This window comes from Notechis scutatus, chromosome 3 (assembly GCF_049901735.1).
Source record: "Notechis scutatus isolate UNSWTSFEM ecotype Mainland chromosome 3, rNotScu1.2, whole genome shotgun sequence".
NCBI lineage: Eukaryota > Metazoa > Chordata > Lepidosauria > Squamata > Elapidae > Notechis > Notechis scutatus.
In genome coordinates this window covers 167,761,476-167,778,902 of record NC_142011.1, presented here as the reverse complement: position 1 = coordinate 167,778,902, position 17,427 = coordinate 167,761,476, and the positions used below count along the sequence as shown (strand labels likewise).

Genomic DNA, 17,427 nt, shown 5'->3' with positions numbered 1-17,427 from the left:
AAATCGGCTCCTGTTGGAAAGGGACCAATGAATTCTATTTACCTGTTTGTTGATTCACTTTCCAGCCTTGCTCATATCACTGCAACTGCATAATTATATATTTTAATTTTATGAAAATTTTATGAATGTAATACTGTGGTTCTTTTTTAAATTTAAACTACTCTTATGAAGGGTAGGAATATAAGGATTAAAAGGCTTCTGTAAGTTGGTATACAGCCCATATTTTTTACAAAGGAAAAATAGGAATATGAATTATAACACTGATGACAGTTCTGAGAATTAGCTGCTACACAAAACCCTCTCTTCAGCATCATTAGTTTTCCCATAAAGAACATGCTTACCCTTAACTAAGACTATAAGCTGGTTTTGTACAGTTAAGGAACCACTAAGGTAGTTCAGAAACAACCAGAGGTTCTCTAGGCAGACAGGTACTAATTGTCATATCAATGTTTTTAAGCAGTAAATAATGTATATTTTTTGTACTCTCAATTGAGGCTTATTATCTGTTCCATTCACCATTAGCCAGCTTCTTCCTTAGCTCTACAGTCACTACTGTACTGAATGTCTTGACATTACAGTAATTGCATTAATACTTTTTGTTGTAACATAATACAAAAGCATATATTTATATAGTATATATAAAATATATCCCTCTTTTACAAAGAAGAGGGATATAACATTACAAAGAAACTTTTTAATATTTTCTTGAACAAAACTGTTGTAAAGTTTTGGTACATAGTACTTTTATTGTTTTGTTTAAAAAACAACTTTACTAATGAAAGCCCTCTTCACTGATTTCTTCAGAAATTTTGCACATTTTTTTCTTTAATTTGGTTGATTCTGATAAAAGTATTACATCAGACCCTTATGGAATTTTGATTCTTTTTGTAATGGACCAATACATTATGGCTTCTGTTTTTTAAATTAACGGCACTTAAATCATATCCCCTTTCGAAGAAATAATAAAAAATAATCGTATTGTACATGAGAGTTGTCTACAGTGTTGCCAGGACTCAATATTGATTCATAAGCACAAATGAAATGGTATTAACAAAAAAATAGAATGAAACTGATTATTAGAACTGAGAAAACGGGAAGGCCCTTTTTGTATTTTTTAAATTGCCTCAAGATGGCAACAACTATGGTCTGCAAAACTCATCCAAGCAGGAAAAAGAATTCTGGATCACAACAGTATAGACAATATTTAGCCACTAGAGGGCAATATTTAAACGAGAATATATAATGGAGACATACCAATTGATATTTTCTATGGCAAGTATAATTAAAAGTAGACATAAAAGCAGTACAAAAAACATTGGAATGCCAAAACAAAATCCCAGGGCTATGCTCTGTCAAACCAGCCCTTGCATATTTTGCTAGCAGTTTCTGATAAAATGGTAAACAACTGTTTACTAAAGATTTGGCAAGTGTTTCACTTTTAAAGTGAGTTTGAATTCACTCAAACATCAAGTTGCATGCCTTATTCTGTGCTTGATGTGTTTTAGAAGGATCGCATATGTATATCAGTGGGTTTATGAATTCCACCAAAGCAATAAAATGTGCGGTCCTGATTAGCGTAGTTCCATGCTGACTGCAAGTTGAACTGTAGAGCCTGTAGATTCAGATAGGCTTTCTGAGCGGAGACCAACTCGGTCATTCCAGAGATCTTCGAAAACCATACACGCAGGGCGTTAGCAAGGCCAAAATGGGAGTTTGCACAGCACGGGGCAGGCAAAACTAGCACTCAACCTCTTTCCCCACCTTCTCAGAAAGGCTGTCGGGGGTCCTCTCCCTGAGATCAAGAACTGAGCCGCCTATAATCCAAAAACAAACGGGCGGGACGGCTATCAGAAAGCGATCCACTTTCTGCCGCCCACCCCCTCCCAGCACAGCCACAGTAAGGGTCGCGCTTTCCACGGCTTCCGCTCCGTTTCTCACACCCCAACCTCCACCCACCCACCCGCGGGTTACTGTATTAGGTGGGCGAAAGGCTCCTTGCTTTGGGAGCGAGTTGGGTGGGGTTATTGCCAATCCGAGTAATATCGGACGGAGGGCGAAGAGTCTGCCGCCAAATTATACGGAGGGACCCGGGTTGTTCTTGGGACGGGCTTTCTTTCCCGGTTGCTTCGCTGCCTCAACCCAGAAACCCCTTTTAAGTCCAGAAGGAACCCGCCGAGAGTGACAGGCCAGAGAGCTGCCCTTTCGCTCCCACGGCTTGAGCCAAGACAGGCGGCTGCCATCTAAGCAGACCCGCCGTCTTGGCCACTCGAAGGACGTTAGTCTTTTATTTCCCGAAAGGTGGGGGGGGTTTAAAGCCCGCTCCTAGGTTGGCTTCCCGGTCCCGATCAAAGGTGGCAAAGTAGCAGGGGAGGTCCGGGTACTGCAGGCCAATCCCAGCAGCTGCCTCTCCTTCAGCCGCCCCCGTCCAGGCGCCCAGAGCCAGACCCGCTGCTGCCTCCACCTCCCGGGACTTCTCCAGCCACACCCTCCGCCGTCAGAAAGGGCAAAGGAGGTGGGGCCGGAGAAGCGATGTCGATATAAAGGGCCGTGAGTGCACCTCGCCGCCAGGTTTTCCTTTTCAAACACACGTGTGGGATCTCGGCCTCTTAAGCGTAGTCCGAGGGCGCGAAAGCTTGAGAGACTTCGGGGGGCGAGAAACGTCCGGGGAGGCCACAGGTCAAGGAACGAGCCGTACCGACGGCCAGTTAAGTTTCCTCACCTTCCCTCTGAATTCTCGCTTACTTCGCCGACCCGAGAGTTTGCAATGAGCGCCGCCACCCTGGACCCCTTGGACTCGCTTTCGTGCTACAGAACCTGGTCTCTGGAGCCCGCCAATTTCTACGACGCCAAGGCGGGTGAAGGCAGCGGCGGTCTGAGTCCCTCCTGCAAGGCGAGCAGCGTGAGTGTCGCCCAGGCGAGCGAAGAGTCCGGGGGGATGTGTTCAGCTCCGAGCAGCGGCAGCCGCGACCTGGCGGAGCTGAGTGCCGCCGCACCGGCCATGTACGAGGACGAGAGCGCCATCGACTTCAGCTCCTATATTGACTCCATGGCGGCCGTGCCGAACTTGGAGCTGTGCAACGACGAGCTGTTCGCCGACCTCTTCAACAGCAACCACAAGGGCGGCGAGCGCAGCGGGGGCTACGGGGATTACTTGCCGGCACCGCCGCCGCCACCGTCCGGAGGGAGCGCCTTGGCCAGCCTGTTGCACGCCAGCGTCCTCCCCGGCCCGCTTCGGGGCGCCGTCAAGCAAGAGCCAGACTGGGGCGAGGAGGCATCGGGCTCGCTGCTGCCCTCCCAGATTGCGACCTGCGCCCAAACCATTGTCAACTTGAACGGGCAACCCACGCCGCCCACCTCCCCAGAACCTCCGGGCAGCGCCTCGCCGTCCAGCTATAGCAGCCGCTCTTCAGCTTCGTCGTCGTCAGGGTGCAAAGAGCGGTCGGGCAAAAAGGGCGTGGACAGGTTTAGTCCGGAGTATCGGCAGCGGCGGGAGCGCAACAACATTGCGGTGCGCAAGAGCCGCGACAAAGCGAAGCGCCGCAACCAAGAGATGCAGCAGAAACTGGTCGAGCTGTCCGCCGAGAACGACAGGCTGCATAAGAAGATTGAGCAACTCAGCCGGGACTTAACTAGCCTCCGACACTTCTTCAAGCAGTTGCCCAACGCCTCTTTCCTGCAGCCCTCCTCGGTCACGGACTGCCGGTAAACGGCTGCAGGCAGGGCCGCCACGGCCGCCCATAAACGAGAGACTTTGAACTTCTTCATGAATACCTCAGCGCGAGTCGCACAAACTGTAGCGGGGGCTGCGGGGGGAGGGCAGGCTAGAAGACTCGGGCTGCCCCGGGGACTGTGCCAAAGGTGCGCGGAGGGAGGGCACTCCTTGCCTCGCCTCTTCCCACATGCAAGAAACCTAGCCTGGAAGGCCGGACTGAACTGCGCCAGAGTGGGGAGGGGTTAACAACCTGTATGCGTGCGTGTGTGTTTTGGCTTTTTTTTTTTTTTTTTTGAATGGGCTAAGCTTGGGGCTTTTTAACCACAAAACTTGCCAAAAAGTTTTTTTTTTTAAACGAAAGAGAAGCTAACCGACTTTTCTCCTAAATTATTTTTATAATGATCATCCTCCCTTTCCCCTCCCCTTTGGTTGATGCAGCTATGGTACTTTGTAAGAAATGATTTTTCAGACTTTTCAAACACTTTTTATTATAAATAGTATGAGGAAAAAGTTGACTGAGCTTGCTCAAACTTTTATATAAAATTTTTACAGCATTTCTAAAAATAAAAATCCCTTGAAATGTATTTGACTTCGTATTTGTTGTGATGTACAGGGAATGTAGCAAAACGTAAGTGTACCATCCAGATGAATGATAAAGTGCCATGGTCAGTATTTCCTCAAAGGCATTTAAATGTCAATTATATAGTTATTGAATACTTTTAAAAGTGCAAATACAAGCAGAAGATACATAGGTGCTGTGATTGAATAGTTAATGGAAAACCTGTGATTTGCTCTTGGATATAGTTAGCTTCATATAGGGTCCAACTACCTAAAGGAGGGTCCCATGCTGCCTGGAAAGGTTCCTCACTGAATTTGTTACAGCTTCAGACTGTAAAGAAATTTATTTCCATAGGTAAAAATTCCATTTTTATAGAGATGCATAAAAATCATCAGGTAATGGAAATACACCCATGTCCAAAAAAGAGAGTGTTTGCACAAAATATTTTGAGCCAAATGCCACTATTAGATTAATACACAGTATTGTGAAATTGCAATGCAATAACAAATTGGGAGTAGGCATGAGATTAACCAGGCTGAGAAAAAATTCTAAATAGTGTAAGTAATTAGCACTGGAAAAGTATTCCAACTGGTAGAAAAAGATCAACTGTGAGAACAAAGCTTCAAAAATTTGTCCAAGGATTTTTCCACAGGAAAAAATAAAAGTTATTTTGTCTTATTTGCAAATCACACTGGACTATTTCTAAAAAAAGTACACGAGAGAAGGGTGAGATTTGGAATGGTGATGTTACAAGATAATTCCACTGCTCTGATTTACATGCTTAAGAAAAGGTTTTTAAAAACATTTTTAAGATTACATGAAACTTCGTATATATCACATGCATTTTCTTCTGCAGCAAGATACAAAGAGAAGGCATAACAGCCATGGCTTCCAAAGCTACCTATAAAGTTCAAAATACAGGTAGTCCTTGACTTATGACCACAACTGTTCTGTTGCTAAGCAAGGTAGTTAAGTGAGTTCTGCTTCATTTTATGACCTTTTTGTCACAGTTAAGCAAATCATTGCAGTTGTTGAATCATACAGTCATTAAGCAAATCTGGCCCCAGAATAGCACAACTATTATATATACATGCCAGTTGCCAAGTGCCTGAATTTTGATTTATGTGACTGGATGCTGCAACGCTTGTAAATATGAAAACGGTCATAAGTCACTTTTTTCAATGCTGTTATAAAAGGTCACTAAATGAATGGTTGTAAGTCGAGGACAATCTGTACACAGGTAGTCCTCAACCTACAACTATTTGTTTACTGATTATTTGAAGTTAACAGCACTGAAAAGTGACTTACAACCATTTTTCACACTTAAAACTTGCAGCATCCCTGAGGCCATGTGATCAAAATTTGTGCACTTGACAACAGGCTTGGATTTGTAAGAGTTGCAGTGTCCCAGAGTCATGTGATCACCTTTTGTGACCTGGCAAGTAAAGTCAATGGGGAAGCCAGATTCACTTAATAGCTGCAGTGATTCACAAGGTTGATGGCAAGGTAGGTTGTAAAACAGAACAAAATTCACTTAACTGCCTCACTTAGCAATAGAAATTTTGAGTTCACTTGTAAGCCAAGGATTACCTGTACCATGATGTGTTTAAACTCTTCATTCTCTGCCTTTCTGTCTATCAGGATGTCCTCAACAGAAAACATTTTGTTCTCTACAGCACCTAAATTTATTTCACTTGGCTAACTGTCACCTAGTCACCCACTCAATACAATTAGCTAGAGTCAACCGAGATCCCAGATCCCTCAACATATCCCTGTCCCACACATCTGTCCTTCACAACTACATCTTGTAAACACAAAAATCCAGATCCAGCTGCTGAGTATGGGAATATTTTATGCAAATAACAGGAAATCCCATGCATGCCAAGTTCTGTTTAAAAGAAATTACAGGAATTTGAATCAGATACTAAATGATTCCAGTGTTTCAGCATCAAATATAATTTCGTCCATAAATCAAAATGTACAAGTAGAAGGTATAACCATTTTAATTACAATATGTTAATCTATTTTATAGAAAGTTTTAAAAAATACAAGATCTAAATAATTCCTTATTTAAATAATTATTGCTGTACATATGCCCGTGTTAACATATACTCTTCTTTCGTAATATTTAATTGTAATGATAAAAAATAGGTGCTACGTCAGGTCAGACACTACATCAGGTTTGAACACTTTATCCTACATGAAATCCTGAATAATATTTATATGTGAGTTAATTAAAAAATGTATCTCTAAATTAACAATTTGGAAGTTAATTTCAAAACCTTTCAAAAACTCACATTTAACATTTAGTTAGTCAAAAATTATTTCAACCCCTGGACTCATTACAAAATATAACCTCCAGAATAAACAAACAAAACAACTGCTGGAAAAAAATAGGTTTCCTTTTGCGTGTTATATCAGAACCAGACACCTGTGTATGTGCATTTCATTAATTTAATGAGAAAATATTTAAGAATGTGCATTTAACTCCTCTCACTGAAATTACAATTGCTCTTGAATTAATATTTGTTCATGGTTACTGTTCCCTGACATGCCTAATGTATTTTTTAAAAAGGTACAAACGTTTGTTTCAAAAGCAGCACAGAAGAACTGAGTACAGTTACAAATATGTTACAAAAATCATAGACAGAAGCAGACAATATTCTTTCAGGCCTCAGAGAGAACAATTTCTTCCAATCCAATACAACTAGATGGGTGGCTGGTTAAAGATTGGACATAACAATTCAAAAACCCCACCTCTTTCCTCAGCACACTCGTTACTTCATAACTCTGCAATGATAAAGCACAGTCATTGAAACAAATAATCTTGTACATTTTGTCCTAGCCAACATACCGCTGAACACTCTTCAGTAAAGAAAGTTCTTAAGGGCTTTTTTGCTTTTTTACTGCTCCAAACCCATGTAATCCTAACAGTTATGAGAAATAATTTTATTAAAGAAATTCAAATAAAAATATCTCTGAACCACTTAACTGAAAGCCAAATTTTCTACAAAGGTATTCCAGGAATTTCAATTGAACACAAGACCAAGAGATCACCCACTTAATAATTATATTTTTATTCATATGCCAATATAGTCAAAATATTACAAATGGGACACGTTAACTCCAGAATCTGCATCTTTATGAACCCTAGCTGAAAATGGTGGAGGCTGAGGACTAATACATCTAGAAGGCCCCAAGTTGGGGTGGGAGTGTCATAAGAACTAGAATTATGAAGCTGCCATTTTAAATGCACATACCCCACCATCCATGGTTGCTGATTCTAGAAGTGAAGAAATAGACTTCTGTAATAGCTGTTGTAACAGGGAAAGAATAAAGTATTAAAATTATGAAAATAATAATGTACTTCATTGGTATCCCTAACATCTAAATATTTTATTACCTGCACGCTGTTATCTGTAATTTCACAGAAAAAAAAATTCTTGGTCAAGACCTTACACATAGTAATCTGTATTTAATTCTACCACAGATTATCTAGAGTATTTGTTTGCCTATTTGCCTGCTTGCTTTACACCTTGTCTCTATGCTCTGGGAAACACAACTGTGGTATCAAACAGAGATAGGTGGAAGTATAAAAATAGATATCTTTCTTCACCTAGAGCTGATAATAAAATACTCAATTAGAACAATATTGTTCTAGTAATACCTTGATTTTTACTGTGGATTTTGATTGAGACTGGCAATTCAAAAAGATTTCCAGATGCATCTTGAAAACTGGTGAAGTTACAACTTCACAGCAATGGCTGCAGTAGAGTAACCCTCTGAAATACATGAGAAAAAGACCATTTATATATATATCCCCAAATTTCCATGTCCAAGTGTGCTCATAGACTTCTTCACTTTGCACCGTAAGCTAGAACTTATTGTTCAAATATTCAAATATATTGTTCAAATATTCCCAGCTCAATGTGCAACAATCCTGTAAGACAGTGATCCCCAACCTTTTGACGCCGCGGCCCGGTACCGGCATCAGCTGGCGCGCGGCCATGCCCGGCATCAGCTGGGCGCCGCCATCTTTTGATGAAACGTGCTTCCGGTGAGCTTTCTACCCGAAAAGCTCACCGAAGCACTTTTTCATGAAAAAGATGGCGCGCCCAGCAAGCCATGGCCCGGGTAGGAGTTGTTCCAGCGGACGGTACCGGTCCGCTGGACCGGTGGTTGGGGACCCCTGCTGTAAGAGATGAGATAAAAGATAATGAAGAAAACACGAGATTATCAACTTTATGTTCCAGTGCCAATACTAGGAAAAACATATAAGTGAAGATTTTAACCTTTGACAATTTATCAGTTGTTTTGATCAAATGACAATAATTTTAACCATTTCTGAAAACTATTCAAAAGATTACAGGGAGATTTTTTTTAAAAAACCTGGCTTGGAAAGGAGCATATAATGTACATCTGGCAGAATTAAAAGCTGTGAAAACAGTAAAATACACAATACTACCAATCCTGCTCTGCTAATCCCCTGCTTTATACTTATTAACAATCAACTATAGTTGATTAGAAAGTTTGTGCTAGCTTATTTTTAAAAGATTATCCTATTCTTTAGCAAAAAATAAATAAATCCAGTAAAGTTTCTATACGATCACTACAATAAACCATGCATCACTATGCACAAGCCTACAGTATGAACAGTGTCCATAGTTATCCTGGCATTAAAATTTAAGTGCAATTTTAAAAGTTAGTGAAAGTGAAAATCTCATAATTATTACAAGACCTCAATGAAAGTGCCAATATCTTGCAAGACTCTTCTTTCTTTAGGAGCTAATGTACCTTTCATTGAAAAAAAAAATTGTTGATTTCTGAATTAAGAGACAAAAAGGAAAAGGAAAAAAAAGGATTAGGAAAAAAAAAACAAAAAACAAACTGAGACATCATATTCTTACAAGATATACAGTAACTTTTTAATGTAACTCAGGAGATCAAAACTAAGGAAAGAACAGCATTGCTTTCATTATCATGAAGGCTATAGTAGCAAAGATGCTACTTGGATATAATACAATCAATTTCATAATAATACCTATTAGACTTTGTGAAAAGTTTTTAAATATGATGGTTACCCACGTTATATTCCAAGCACTCATGCAGAAGAAGAAGTTGGTATGATTTATGATCAAGTTCAATTTGAACTTAACAGAATATTTAAGCAAGTTGTTTGTGGTTGGAGATTGCCATGCCAACACTGGAAATATTAAAGAGGGATACATAATTGAATTGTATGGCCTAAGAAATAAAAACAGAGAATAATTTAACAATGTCAGTTAGTCCAGTGATTTCTATGATAACTATCTATAATGGACATAACTTAGACAAAATACAGAGAAATCAAATTGACTGTATTATTGGTACAAGGTGATGGAATTCCTTAGTTATAACAACAAAGATATGGCCAGGAGCTAATTGTGAAAAAGAACATGATGTGCTCATAATTGTATGCAAAATCCAATTCAAGCTAACTGCAGAAGAAGAAAGTTTCATCCAGGATTTTCAAGGAAAACATCAGGGATCATTTTTAAATCCTGAATCTCATTGATAAGGAAGTATAGAAATGTGGAACAAAATAAAAGTTGCTAAGAAAAAAGATGGCAAAGAACAGGAAACAGAAAAAATAAACTGGATGTCACAGTAGACAGTAGAATTTGTCAACAAGAAAAGATGCTAAAGCCAAGAAGGCCAAATAGGAAATAATTTAAAATGAACTTCTGAAAGCTGTCGAGAGAGACAAGAAGTAGTACTACAACCTTATAAAGATACTGAAAATGGAAAGAAACATGGAAAACAAGAGAAGTCTTCTAAAAAAATCTCCAAATCCAGATGGAAGTTCCAAACTTGCTAAAAAATACAAATGGACAGTAGTAATTGATTCAAAGAACATTGAGCAAAGACGGAAAGAGTATACTGTAATTCAGTAGAGATGTCAATATCCAAGATAGTAGAGATGTTAATATATCAAAGTAGGATATATTTCCTACTTATAAAAACGTCTAGTATTAGAATATGAAGTTATATCAACACTCCAATCATTATCAATTTGGAAGACTTCAGGATTTGATAAAGTATCTACATAAACTTGGCAAGCAATAAAAAAAAATCTGTAAATTTTTAAGAGTTATCTAATATTGATTAGAGCTTTATGTGGGAAGGCTGAGGGACAAAGAGACATTAGTTCTGATTCATGCTGGATAATTGAAAAAGCCAAACAATACTAAAAAGAAGTCAATACATGGTTTATGTATTATAGAAATATTTCACTTATGTCAAACTTGTCAAACTGTGGGATGTGCTTAGGAAAATAGGAACCCCAGAATATCTTACAGTCCTCATAAGAAACCTTTACAAGATCACAAAGCCACAATATGGATGGAACATGTTGAAACAGAAAAAAATAATGACAATAAATACATCAACCAGTCTTAGAATTAGACACTCTGATGCCATGATATGGCTGTATCTAGTTTTTCTTGTGACAGTGTAAATAAAAGTTGTACAGTCAAGAAGTAGGACAAAAGAATATTGATACTTTGAATGCTAGTGTTGGAGAAGAGTCCTGGCAATATCATAGATAATCAAAAAACACACACAAATGGATCATAAAACAAATCAATGGCACAAATGACCCAATTCAAATTATTATATTTGGGTACACGATGCAAACATAATACTGGGAACGTAGAAGAGAAAAATGTATGACCAGCAACAAGGTGGATGGACTCAATTACAGCAGTAGTGGGTGCTGTGCTGGAAAATCAGAAGGACCAGGTTGAGGGAAGGCTTCATGGAAAAAAACCTATGAGGTTACTAAGTCAGCCCTGACTTAACTGTACATAATCATAATTACATAGTAATTCTAGTATTGACCAATTGAAATGGAACAGTTGAAAGGCAAAAGGATTCTAGTGCAGCTGGTCTCTTAAAATCTACCTCCATCGCTTTCACTGTGATGCCAAGAATAGACTGCAACCAAAAAAATTATGAGACATCTTGTTCCCAGTAAGATTGAATCTGAATTCTCTATTCTGTGACTGTCACAAAACCTATTCTCTAAATCACTTTAATTTTTAAAAAGGCACTCTTTATGATTTTATAACCCTTCCAGTTGGGAGCTCATCAGCAGGCCAGAAACAGTTTTGTAAGGAAGCTAATGAATTTGGAGAGCTGATCAATTATTTGTAAGGAAGGGTCTTTGTTAATGGAGTGAGACTGATTCCCTCACCCCCTTGTTGCTGGGTATGTGTTTACTTGCACTCTGAGCACATAGTCTGAGAGGAAGGGGTTTCAACTGAGTCACTGAACAAGAGATTCGCTATTGGCTTTGTAGTATTCCTTAGCCAATAGGAAGTCCCAGCCAGGAGTCTTTCCGAAGAGGAGAAATGCTTGGAGCTCAGAAGCAGAACAAGTTAATTGGAATGGGATAATTTTATGACAAAATTAAAAGGGGGATGAAGCACATAACTGACCTCCCACTTTCAAAGCTAAGTAGCAAGATTAACTTAGAAAAAACTTGAGGAAAATGGGTACAGACTCTATAAAAGTGTAACAGTTGTTAAAAGAAAAAGAATCCAAGTTATTAACAGTAAGTAGGATGAAGATAGAAAGCCAAGGCAGAAGTTATTTTCCAGTTTGCTCCACAGAGAGTTAAATGTACCAGCCAGCTAAGCACAAGTCATGATTCATTCCTGCATTCCTGGCTTTCATGAAGCTAATCTGTTTTCTTGAAACCACTGCAGATATTAGACAGCCATGAAAGTATGTGGATGAAACTTCCTGGGATATGACAGCTTTGTCCTACTCCCAGAATGACAGCTCCCGTATGGTCAGGGAGAACAAGAGTTAAGGACAGCAATGAACCCAATTATTATCTATGATAATAAGAAGACGACTTTTGATTGTGGGCGAAATTAGTTTGATTTGTCATGCACATGTGGATAATACTGGTGTAAAAGTAGTAGCCATAGACTACATTAGCATTAACAACATAAAAAAACTAAGTGAACCACCCTGGAACTCTTTTAAGCTGCTAGATAGATTACTAAAGTCCAGGATTGCCAAGATAGTATTGTGAGAAATACTATTTCTTCCATACAGAAAATCAACTACAAAAAGAAGAGCACAGTGGTCTCCACATTTGGTCAAGCTTGTGTAAGAGATTTAGATTTACTGGTTATCAGGCAACTATTTGGAACAAGCTAAATCTGTATGAGAGAGGAGTTGTTACATGACATCAAAAAAGATGGCACAGCAGCTTTTAAATTTATCTCTGAGGAAAAGCCTAGCATCAAATTCAGAATAGGGCAGATGCCAATATCTGGAAGAAAAACAGGTACCTGACAGGTTTTTTTACTTTTCTGGGGAGAAATCAGAATAACATAAATAAATTAAGGTAACACATGAAGATGTTCTAGGAGAAAAGTATTTGAAGAAGTCAGAATAATATGTAAAAACATAGGTTAGACATCAAAATTAGGTTTACATATATTAAATACTTTTAGGGTGCTAACCCTAAATTTAAAAAGAATATTTACTGTACTATTTACTCTTAGCTGCTAAATCAAAAATTAATAAATAATTTATCATTGAACAATTGATGCACTATGCTATAGTCAATTACTCTTCTTAAAAAAGTCACTGACAAAATTTGAATACTAAATTCACATACAGGTGAAACTCAAAAAATTAGAATATCGTGCAAAAGTTCATTTATTTCAATAATGCAACTTAAAAGGTGAAACTAATATATGAGATAGACTCATTATATGCAAAGCAAGATAGTTCAAGCCGTGATTTATCATAATTGTGATGATTGACTTACCCCCAAATCCACAATCTCAGAAAATTAGAATATTACATGCAATCAATAAAACAAGGATTGTACATAGAACGATATCGGACCTCTGAAAAGTATAAGCATGCATATGTACTCAGTACTTGGTTTGGGCCCCTTTTGCAACAATTACTGCCTCAATGCGGCGTGGCATGGAAGCTATCAGCCTGTGGCATTGCTGAGGTGTTATTGAAGACCAGGATGCTTCAGTAGCGGCCTTCAGCTCTTCTGCATTGTTCGGTCTCATGTCTCTCATCTTTCTCTTGGCAATGCCCCATCGATTCTGTATGGGGTTCAGGTCAGGTGAGTTTGCTGGCCAATCAAGCACAGTAATCCCATGGTCACTGAACCAGGTTTTGGTGCTTTTGGCAGTGTGGGCAGGTGCCAAGTCCTGTTGGAAAATGAAGGCAGCATCCCCATAAAGCTCGTCTGCGGAAGGAAGCATGAAGTGCTCCAAAATCTCCTGGTAGACGGCTGCGTTGACCCTGGACTTAATGAAGCACAGTGGACCAACAGCAGCAGATGACATGGCTCCCCAAATCAACACAGACTGTGGAAACTTCACACTGGACTTCAACCATCTTGCAGTGTGTGCCTCTCCATTCTTCCTCCTCCAGACTCTGGGTCCTTGGTTTCCAAATGAGATGCAAAAGTTGCTCTCATCAGAAAAGAGGACTTTGGACCACTGAGCAACAGACCAGTTCTGTTTTTCTTTAGCCCAGGTAAGACGTTTCTGACGTTGTTTGTTTTTCAGGAGCAGCTTGACAAGAGGAATACAATATCTGAAGCCCATGTCCAGGATCCATCTGTGTGTGGTGGCTCTTGATGCACTGACTCCAGCCTCCGTCCACTCCTTGTGAAAGTCCCCAACACTTTTGAATGGCCTTTTCCTGACAATCCTCTCCAGGCTGCGGTCATCCCTGCTGCTTGTGCACCTTTTTCTTCTACATTTTTCCCTTCCACATAACTTTCTATTAATGTGCGTTGATACAGCACTTTGGGAACATCCAACTTCTTTTGCAATTACCTTTTGAGGCTTTCCCTCCTTATGGAGGGTGTCAATGATGGTTTTCTGCACAACTGTCAGTCAGCGGTCTTTCTCATGATTGTGCTTCCTACTGAACCAGACTGAGAAACCATTTAAAGGCTCAGGAACCCCTTACAGGTGTTATGGCTTAATTCTCTGATTAGAGTGGGACACTTTGAGCCTAAAATGTTGAACCTTTTCACAATATTCTAATTTTCTGAGATTGTGGATTTGGGGTTTTCATGAGCTATAAGCCATAATCATCTCAATTATGCCACATCACAGCTTGAACTATCTTGCTTTGCATGTAATGGGTCTATCTCATATATTAGGTTCACCTTTTAAATTGCATTACTGAAATAAATGAACTTTTGCACTATATTCTAATTTTTTGAGTTTCACCTGTATGAATTGTATTTTTATTGGACCTATAATTACAATGTTATTTTAATAATAACTCTAGTTATGACAATATAGAGACGCTCTTACTGTTCTTGGATGCTATCTTGTACTCTTGTTTCAATGCTGATTTGTAGAATAAACAAGTAAGATTTAATTATAAGAAGCATTCTAGGGTATCTTGACATGCGGGTCATGATGGCATCCCCTAAGAATCATTAAATAATTCCAATTTGACATTTCTTCACATTTGCAAAGAAAAATATCCTTCAAATTGGGCTAGGCTCCAGAAGAATCAACAACAGTGCAACTGTTGTGCAATCAACGTTACTTTTTTAAAAAGAGAGCTGACAAGATGAGGATATTATAGGCCAGTCAGCTTAACATCAGTTCTTATCAAACTGGTGAGTGATAAGTACAATTGCTCTCATTCCACATTAAGAGCATTGAAGAACAAGCTTTGCTGAAAGAAAATAAGTATGTTTTGCAGTTTTTCCAATCTTCTAGAGGTTTTTCAGTGTCAACAGGCATGAGGATAGAGATGACCTGTTGACATTGTCAGTCTGTTTGAAACTGTGAAGAATACAAGGCTCCTCATCAAAGGATCTTGAGGAAATGTAATGGGATGAAGGACCATTTTTATGAATTGCTAAATGCTAAAACAAAACAGAAAACTTAATAGCTCAAATAAAGGCATGACTTTCTCAATGGAAGAAGTAAGAATTGGCATCCCTCAAGAACTGATAATTAGGCTTTTCCCAACTTGTTGATAAATGATGTTGACTTAGGGATAAGTAAGCAATGATCTGATCAAGTTTGTGGATGATACCAAACTGTTCAAAATAGCAATAGCAATAGCACTTAGACTTATACACCACTTTATAGTGCTTTACAGCCCTCTCAAAGTGGTTTACAGAGTCAGCATATTGCCCCCAACAATTTGGGTCTTCATTTTACCCACCTCGGAAGGATGGAAGGCTGAGTCAACCTTGAGCCTGGTGGGATTCAATCTGCCAAATTGCAGTAGGAGTAGCTTGTAGTACTAAACTCTAACCACTGTGCTACCAAAGCTCCTAAAATGACTGTGAAGTGCTCAAGGATGATTTTCATTTTGTTTATTTTTAAGATTTTTATGCCACTATTATTACTTTATAAGTAAGTTAATGTGGGGAACATACATAATACTCCTTCCTCCTCCTATTTTCCCAAAATAACTGCCCTGTAAAGGGAGATTGGGCTGAGACACGCAGCCAACTTTGAGGCAAAACTAGCACTCCTGGTCTCCTGTTTTCTTAGGACAGCACCCTAATTGCTACATCAAACTGGTTCTTTTTAAACTATTTTTAAAATTAAATTTCTTTAAACTGGAAAAATTACCAAACAAATAGCAACTGCAATTCAATTTAAATAAGTGAACATATACATACTGAAACACATACACCCTCTCCATTTTATATAAATACTAATGGTATCTGAGTTGCCTATATAACCAACTAGGAAAAAGATATTGGGTAACATTTAATTTAATGAAGGTATCAGCTCGATGTATGGCAGCTGGGAAAAAGACAAATTCCATGCTAGGTTCAGTAAGAAAGACTGGAAATACAACTGCCCACATAACATCCATATCATAAATCTATAGTGCATCTCAAATACTGCACACAGTTCTGGTTGCCATATATGGAAAAAGATAGAACTGGAAAAGATTTGGAAGAGGACAGGCCAAATGAACAGAAGGCTCCAACACTTTTCTTATCAGAAAAAAACTAGAAAAATTTGGATTCTTTAACTTAGAAAAAAGACAAATGAGAGGGACATGGTTGAGTATGCATGGCATGAAGTTCTCCTTCTTCTCAAATCACTAATATAAGACAAGCTGATGACAACTACTGTTCAAGGTTTAAGGAGTTGGAGCAATTCCTGAAAAGTCTTTCCAGGCTACAAATCTTGTACCTGAATCTTTGCCAATTTACATGATTTCCAAAGTTTTGTTGTTTATGAGAATCACAGTTTTTCCCTTCCTTTAATGATATGTTATGCTACTACTGGTATAAAGTCAAAGGAAATTAAAATAAAGAAATTAGAGATTGTTTGATATATGAAATGTGTCATTTAAATTATTTTCTTAATAATAATTTTCCACCTCTGGATGAAATTAGACAATGTTGCTATAAAATCTGGACCAAAAATAGATCGACGCACAGGATACAAATTGCCCAAAATAACATTGAAGACTTTTTATTCCAGAACTATTCCATTTCTTTTGGTGATGAACCTCAATGTCAACTAAAGTAAGACTTTGTATGTGAATACCTACTGCAGAGGTGTCAAACTTGTGGGCTGGATGTGTCATGCACTGGCCACCCCCACCCCCACCCTCATTTTAGCAAAGGGGGAAAAAGTTGCAATACATCACATGACAACGTGACGCCGCAAGTTTGACACCCCTAACCTACTGGATCATCAATATGCCAGTTAATCCAACATGTTCTTACTTGTCTTGTTGATGCTGATCTATTTTTTCATTGCCACATCTGTTACATATAGGCCAAGAGAAAGCAGTTCTCTCATTAATGCCAACTACAGTACCTGAAAAAAAGGTAAAATAATTTGCAAAATTTAGTATATCTTGACTTTGAATGCCTTTAAAATAATGTCTGTTTGGAAATACCCTTTCTTCTGCTTTTTATATGTATAATTAGCAATATTTAGATTTCCATTGATTTGAGAATTAATTGCAATCCAATCCTAGTTGCTCCCCTAAGTATTACAAAAGCTGTAACCTATGTTTTATTATTTTTCTAATTTCTCTCTTTCTATATCAAAGAGGAAATGTTTTCAAACACATTTGAGTGATAATATAGCCAATTTAATAAGCTAAGAAATTA

General features: G+C 38.7%; 2 protein-coding genes across 3 annotated transcripts in view; one reads left to right on the top strand and one right to left on the bottom strand.

Moving 5' to 3' along the window:
* The first annotated feature begins 736 nt into the window (after positions 1-736).
* CEBPD (CCAAT enhancer binding protein delta) lies at positions 737-4,296 on the top strand. The gene has a single exon (XM_026670408.2). The coding sequence runs from the start codon at positions 2,765-2,767 to the stop codon at positions 3,704-3,706; it is 942 nt and encodes a 313-aa protein (XP_026526193.1). The 5' UTR covers positions 737-2,764; the 3' UTR covers positions 3,707-4,296.
* Positions 4,297-6,256: 1,960 nt separating this feature from the next.
* The window catches only part of SPIDR (scaffold protein involved in DNA repair), a 204,410-nt gene continuing 193,239 nt past the window's right edge, over positions 6,257-17,427 (bottom strand). The window contains exons 17-20 of one of the 2 annotated variants that reach the window (XM_087961704.1): positions 17,035-17,128; positions 7,939-8,053; positions 7,532-7,585; positions 6,257-7,061 (exon numbers count right to left, since the gene is read on the bottom strand). In XM_087961704.1, coding sequence (XP_087817830.1) covers positions 6,939-7,061; positions 7,532-7,585; positions 7,939-8,053; positions 17,035-17,128 — 386 coding nt within the window. In that variant the 3' untranslated portion in view covers positions 6,257-6,938. The remainder of the gene's footprint in view (positions 7,062-7,531; positions 7,586-7,938; positions 8,054-17,034; positions 17,129-17,427) is intronic. The other variant, XR_015748893.1, reaches the window with a different exon arrangement.

Excerpts from the sequence above, each read along its gene's own strand:
- CEBPD (XM_026670408.2), top strand. The coding sequence starts at position 2,765 with ATGAGCGCCGCCACCCTGGACCCCTTGGACTCGCTTTCGTGCTACAGA.